General features: G+C 43.9%; 1 protein-coding gene across 1 annotated transcript; it reads left to right on the plus strand.

Moving 5' to 3' along the window:
• The first annotated feature begins 474 nt into the window (after positions 1 to 474).
• CUNH12orf42 (chromosome unknown C12orf42 homolog) lies at positions 475 to 5,649 on the plus strand. Its single transcript, XM_012814144.2, has 2 exons — positions 475 to 841; positions 5,169 to 5,649. Exons 1-2 carry the CDS (start codon positions 490 to 492, stop codon positions 5,618 to 5,620), a joined length of 804 nt encoding a protein of 267 aa, XP_012669598.1. The 5' UTR covers positions 475 to 489; the 3' UTR covers positions 5,621 to 5,649.
• The last annotated feature ends 1,119 nt before the right edge of the window (positions 5,650 to 6,768 follow it).

A 6,768-nucleotide genomic window follows, 5' to 3' on the forward strand; every position in this document is an offset into this window, starting at 1 on the left:
AAGCTCTGTTTCCAAATAAGTTCACATGCACAGGGGCTGGGGTTAGGTCTTTCACACATACTTTGGTGGTGGGGGTGGGGGGCACATGATTCAATCCATAAGCCTCAGCCAAACTTTCTGACCTATAACATACTATCTGTTAGATATAGTTCTCGTGAAGATTAAATGATAAATATATCCAGGGCCTCAAGGCTACAAATATATAGGCAGTGCCTGCAACACAGCTTGAACTCAACAAAACTCCTAGTCTTCTCCCTCCTTTTCCAGGCCTTTCCCTTCTCTTCTTTTCCCACTTACCTGCCCTGGTCCCTGTCTTCTTTGCCATTTCTGCTTGCTCAGGGTAGAAACGTGAAATCTGCAACCCCCCAATCCATATGTTACCTGATTCCATCCTTTCTGCCCATAATTTAGTAGGTGATATTAAAGTCTATTTTTTCAAACTCATGTGTTTTCCTTTTATAATATTTTCCAGACAAGAGTCAGAGTCCAATGGCATATAAGAGATTGTTTTGTACTTACAAGTACATAGTCCCAAAGTCTCCTGTAAGCCCAGAGTCTTTCGAAGAAGAAGAAGAAAGGTGTGGAGAGGTCTGTCCCTCCCCAACACCCAGTGAGACAGATGAGGCCCCGCTGATCTCTACGGCCAGAGAAGAAATTAGGAAGAGAACCAAAGGCGTGCCCAAGCAGGCGTGGAGCAGCCCATTTGTGTGCCAGCAAATGGGACAAAAATCTATTGAACGATACTTAGCAAATCCTCTTCACCTGGAGGCTGCGGGCACGCACATGAATAGACACAAGAGGGTGCAGAACCAGCCCTCCACCAGCGCCAAGGGAAATTCTGGTAGGTATCATGGGAAGTTCTGGTAGGTATCATGGGAAGTTCTGGTAGGTATCACGTCGTGGTTCCTCATGTTTCTTTTCTTTTTTCAGCTAGTCATGTTTTGCTTTTAATTTCACTATAAACAAAAATTACTGACTCAATGGCAGGTCCTATTCTAGAGGATATGATGAGAACTACTGTATTAGTCCTTAATGAACATTTCAAGCATTGTATTGAAGGAGAAAACAGGTGTGAGTTGGTGACAGGTAATTTGATGATTCGGGGATTGCACCTGATAGTGACAGCTATTCATTACTATGATGATCATCATTTTCTGCCCCATTTATTAAGCTCCTGCCAGGGTCCGGACAGTGTGCTGAGAAATTTTGTATTATTTTATGAAATCCTCATATAACTCTCATAGGAAGATAGTATTGTTCCCCTATTTTATAAATAAGGAAGCTGTGAATTTATAACAAAGCATAATGTATATAATAATGAATTGTCTTAAACTCACATGCAGGGATAGGAGGAATGATTAAATATAAGGAGATTACCCAGAATAAATAAGCTTTGGCACCAAGAAGATCAGGGCTCAAGAATCAGCTTTCTCCCATTTCAGCATGCAGCATGATCAACTCCTATCAATGATCATTGAGCTCACTTTTTTCCATCTGTGAAGTAGTGACAATTACTACTTTGAAGAGATGTTGCAATTAGAGGATTGGTAGAAGTTGTTTCCTGAATATCGTGCACTGAACCGTGCTGGGGATGATGAGGGTTGTATGGCACTGATGATCAGGATGGAGGAGAGGAAATGTACAGAAAGCCAGCTTGTCTCCAAATATTCCATGAACTGTTATGTAAAAGAAGAATTAGACTGATGCTATGTAGCCCCCTCTTTTTTTGTTAGGGATTCTTTTCTTTTTGAGTCAGAATCTTACTTACTCTGTCACCCTGGGTAGAGTGCTGTGCTGTCATAGCTCATAGCAACTTCAAACTCCTGGGCCCAAGTAATTCTCTTGCCTCAGTCTTGAGAGTACCTGGGACTATAGGCAAGCGCCACTACACTTGGCTTGCTTTTCTATTTTTGGTAAAGACAGGTCTTGCTCTTGCTCAGGCTGGTCTTGAACTCTTGTACTCAAGCAATTCACCTGCCTTGGATTTCCAAAGTACTAGAATGAACAGATGTGAGGCATCGAGCCCAGCCATTGTTAGGAAACTTTTGAAGTAGATTTTGCTCCAAATCAGTGGTTCTCAACCTTCCTAATGCCATTGCTTTAGTAATGAAAACAATTTTATGGTTGGGGGTACCACAACATGAGGAACTGTATTGAAGGATCATGTCATTAGGAAGGTTGAGAACCACGCTCCAAATGTTTGTGTAATTCATTGGAATTGGCAAAAAAGAGAAGAGGTAGATTTTTGACTCAATACAAAGAACCTTCTTTGACCTTGGGGAGTATATACTACCTGGGGTGAGATTGCTCAGGAAGGGGCTGGGGGACTTTCTTCCTGATAGGCTGTGTGAGAGACTCTTGCACATCTAGGGGGTTGGCTCTAAGGATGGGGAGCAGATGATGCTGGTTGGGTAACATTTTTGGAGTCCTACTATGTACAAGGCAATGTGCTAAAAACTGAACATGCATTTTTCAATTTTGATCCATGTGGCCCTCCTCTGAGATAGAAACTATTATTTCCCCATGGTTTAGATGTGGAATCGGAGGCCCATAGAGGTCTGTAATGTTAGGGCTAGAGCTGAGATTCAAGTTTTCCAGGCTGACTCTGGGCCACAGCGTTTTTATATTAAGGTTCAAAATCTGATAATAATAGCTGTTGGAACATTTTATAATCTTCTTTTCTCTGATACTTAGCTAGTTTCCTTTTTCAGTATAAGTCTTTACCAAAATACAAATACCCACTAGTATGAGTGTGTTTGTGTGTATTGTATAGTCTACTTAGGTCTTTTCTAACTTCCTTTATTTTTCTCCATAGGATTTATTACCAGCTAAAATTTAAAATTTTTTCATTGGCTTACTAAAAGTTTTTCATTTGCTTACAAAGTAGGATGTAAGCTCTGTAAGTATCTAAGTTGCCTGCCTTATATGCCCTTCTGTATCCCAATGTCTAAAATACTGCCAGGCACATAATAGACACTAAAATGTTAATGAATGAATAAATGAATGAACAAACTTGACCTCACTAGCAGCTCTCCAAAGTAGGTAGTACAATCCCCATGCTTCAGATAAGGACAGAGACATAAGCCAGGTGATGGCCAGGATCGGAATCTATGAGGGCCTGACCTCAAGCTTTTCTTCCTTACACCTCACACTAAAACAGTACCTCCCTAAAACAGTACGTTGTAAAATGCACCACTACCAAACTGCTTTCAAGGGAGGAATTGCTATTCTTTGACTCAAGACAGAGGACAACATACTGTCAAGGTCATGTCCTGTTCCTTTAAATTCCAGAGCCACATCCATGTTCTCTGGTAGATTCTTCTTGTCCTGAATATGGATGCAGTGACTGGTTCTTCTGCCAAGACTAGAAATCAAACTGAACAGTGATTTAGCATTTAGTTTTCACGAAGCAATGGGTCTGAAGCTTGCGTTAACCTAGAGATACTAGAATGCCGTCCCCTTTTACTACCAGGAAACCATTCTCATATTGGAAAAGTCAGATTCACTGAACATTTTTTTTCTGTGACTTGGGTATATTGAGTGTGCAGTGGGAGGTGACCAGACTCTACCAGGCATAGAACAGTGTGTGATGAACTCAGTGAAGCAGTTAGATATAGACCTGCTGTTTGACAGCCAGCGTTAGGAATGTACTGTGACTTTTAATACTTATTTTTTTAAATTTGCAAGTGATCCTATGGGTTGTTCCAAATAGTCTACACACCCACATGTGAGTCAAAACCCTTTAAAAACTTGTAGAAAATGACTTAAACCACATAAATTATCTTAATTCACTACTTAATTCACTTAATTCACTCAAGCTATCACCCTGGGTAGAGTGCTGTGGCATCACAGCTCACAGCAACCTCCAACTCCTGGGCTCAAGTGAGTCCCCTGCCTCAGCCTCCCACGTAGCTGGGACCACAGGCACCGCCACAGTGCCTGGCTATTTTTTGGTTGCAGCCATCATTGTTGTTTTGATGGGCCCGGGCTGGATTCGAACCCGCCACCTTAGGTGTATGTGGCTGGTGCCTTAGCCACTTGAGCCACAGGCGCTGAGAAGAATTAGACTTTAATTTAAGTCAATGGGAAGAATGGCTAAGAGAAAAGTTTGAGATTTTATACGTATTTATTATACGTTATAACTTACGTTAAATATAAAATATTGAAATATATCTATATTGTTTTGCAGTCTTGGCTGTACTGTTGTAAAAAGTTATCACATCTTTCATATGAAAAAAAAATGATTTGGTTGGGCAAAGAAAGAAAAAAGAAAAAGAAATCAAACCCGTTAGTATTTGTGTATTGTATAGCCCTGGCCCCAGGGTAATTCACCGTTTGTGTTAATCTTCAGCTGGTTGCAATTTCTAATAAAACCCGGGAAGTAAGTGCCTCCTGGATTTTGAAAACTCATCACTTGTCAGCCTAAACGAGCTGTGGATCCCTTTTGTTTCTATATATCCAACTTCATTTAACGATTTTTCAGTCACAAACTTACCCCAAATTTAGGAATTGGGGCTCTATGTTAGTCACTCATTTTTCGGTTTCCCTCTCCTTAAAAGTTTTGAACTGTTTTCCTTGAAGTAAAAAGTTTTATAAGGATTCTGCAAAAAAACATTTTGGAGGGAGGGAGGGAAGTATCTTCAAAGAACAGGTAAGGCATAGTGTTTTTCTTTGATTTTCCTAACCCATTTTTTAAAGTCTGAAAGCAATACCACTGTGTTTCTTCCTTAGCCCCTCGGATTTTTTTTTTATTTTTAATTTCAAGTTCATGTGAGAGTACAAACTAGGATCTGGTGTTTGCATTTGTTAGGTGGAGTCCCTCCTGTAGCTGTGCTCCCCCGGAGACATGTGCCATATACCCTTACGTTGTGCCCATTAAGTCGGAGCACCCCAATCCCTACTCTGTCCCCCAGATGGAATTGAACTGGGTTTTTCTCTTATGTGGGCGTGTGTTAAATCGTCTACTGGCGTTTTTATTTTCTTAAATGGGAGGAAGCAGGAGAGGATAACGTCAGGGCGTCTCCTTCCTCTCTTCCGCACCTTACAAATGTCGATTTCTCAGACATCCAGGGGTTCACGTGGAAAGTGCGGGGCGGGCGCCGCGTGGTCCCCCACCCCCACCCCCATAGCGCACTTGAGCGCCACCCCGGCCCTGCTTTGCCTTGCAGGTTCCGGCGCGAGACCGTCCACTGCCATCGGCGTCTGCAGGAGGAGCCAGACCCCCCAGGCCCGGCGGAGCGTCTGGCGGAGCTCCTCGGAACCCGAGCTGGAGGAGCCGACAGCAGAGACCCCAGCCGGCTTTCCCGCACCCCGAGATGTGCCCTGCGGGCTCCGGTGCGCGTCCGGAAATCCAGCGGGACAGAGCCCGGTTGCCATGGCACCGGAGACGCTCCCCAAGCATCCCCAGGCCCCGGGAGAAAGGAGGCCCGGGGGAGACACCTCCCTGCAGGGCGAGCTGACAGTATCGCCCCTTCCTCTGCTGGCCGGGGCTTCCACCCTTTTCCCCTCCAAGAGGTTACTAAAGGTTTGCTCGGCGGCACCCCCGCGGCCGCCCCGGCGCTACCATACGGCGTGTTCACAGGCCCTGCCGAGGCCGGTGGTGAATGCTCACTTGCGCTGACCGCTGCGAGGGGATTGTTCCCGTCAATGGCTGCCCGGAACAACAGAAAGGGCCTCAGATGGACTGGTTTCCACAGGACTATTGTGAGGCTTTTGTAAAGCATTTTTGAACCTAATAAATAATGTCAAAAGTCTCTAGCGCGGCCAGAAATGTTCCTTTTGAAGCATTTCTAATAGTATTTTTGTTCTGCGGTGTCTCCCAGTGTTACAAAGAATTTGCGCCTCACAATAGGGACGGGGTGCATCGCGTGCCCTGCGCGCTGCGCCTCCCGGGCTGGCCGCGACCCCGCTCGGTTGGGCTTTCGCAGGTAACCGGTCTCGCCTGCCAACCTCCCCTTTGGTTTAAGGATGTTTGCTAAAGGGCTTGAGAATTTCTAAACCGACCTTTGGAAAACTTAATCGAAGGTCTGTAATTTAATAGTTAACATGAAATTTGATTACATGCCCAGAGGAATTCTTCAAGCTACATTGAAGGTTTTCTTTCTTTCTTTCTTTCTTTCTTTCTTTCTTTCTTTCTTTCTTTCTTTTTTTTTTTTTTGGTCAGAAACCTGAAGCTGGATCCTTGTTTGAGGCTCTGAAACACTCAGAACTAGGGTTTATGTACAAGCAATGCTAAATTTGCTAATTGGTAATAGAAAATATGGAGCGCCTTGGCGAACGTTGGTTTATTTCACTTTTTTTGAGACAGAGTCTTACTCTGTCACCCTAGGTAGAGTGCCCTGGTGTCATAGCTCACAGCAACCTCAAACTTTTGGACTCAAGAGATCCTTTTGCCTCCGCTGCCCCCCCCCGCCCCCCCCCAATAGCTGGGATTACAGTTGCCCACCACAATACTGGGCTATTTTTAGAGATGGGGTCTTCCTCTTGCTCAGGCTGGTCTCAAACTTCTGAGCTCAAGCAATCCACCCTCCCTAACCTCCCAGAGTGCTGGGATCACAGGCGTCAGCCACCCTGCCTGACCCAGGCAACATTTTTGATTTTGGTTAATTTAACAGCTTAACCTAGCAGCTTTGGTCCTGATGTAATGCGGAGACCAATTCTATTCAATGATTTTCTGAGTTTAGATTTTCTCTTTTTAATGTATGGTTTTTAATATTCAGAGAGAAACAAATACATATGCGTGTGTATGTTATATATAGTTATATATAT

This window comes from Otolemur garnettii, unplaced genomic scaffold (genome assembly GCF_000181295.1).
Source record: "Otolemur garnettii isolate 467f Iridium unplaced genomic scaffold, OtoGar3 scaffold00007, whole genome shotgun sequence".
NCBI lineage: Eukaryota > Metazoa > Chordata > Mammalia > Primates > Galagidae > Otolemur > Otolemur garnettii.

Coding starts and splice junctions, on each gene's coding strand:
- CUNH12orf42 (XM_012814144.2), top strand. CDS start 490: ATGGCATATAAGAGATTGTTTTGTACTTACAAGTACATAGTCCCAAAG. Junction 842..5,168: donor CAGCGCCAAGGGAAATTCTG/GTAGGTATCATG, acceptor TTTGCCTTGCAG/GTTCCGGCGCGAGACCGTCC.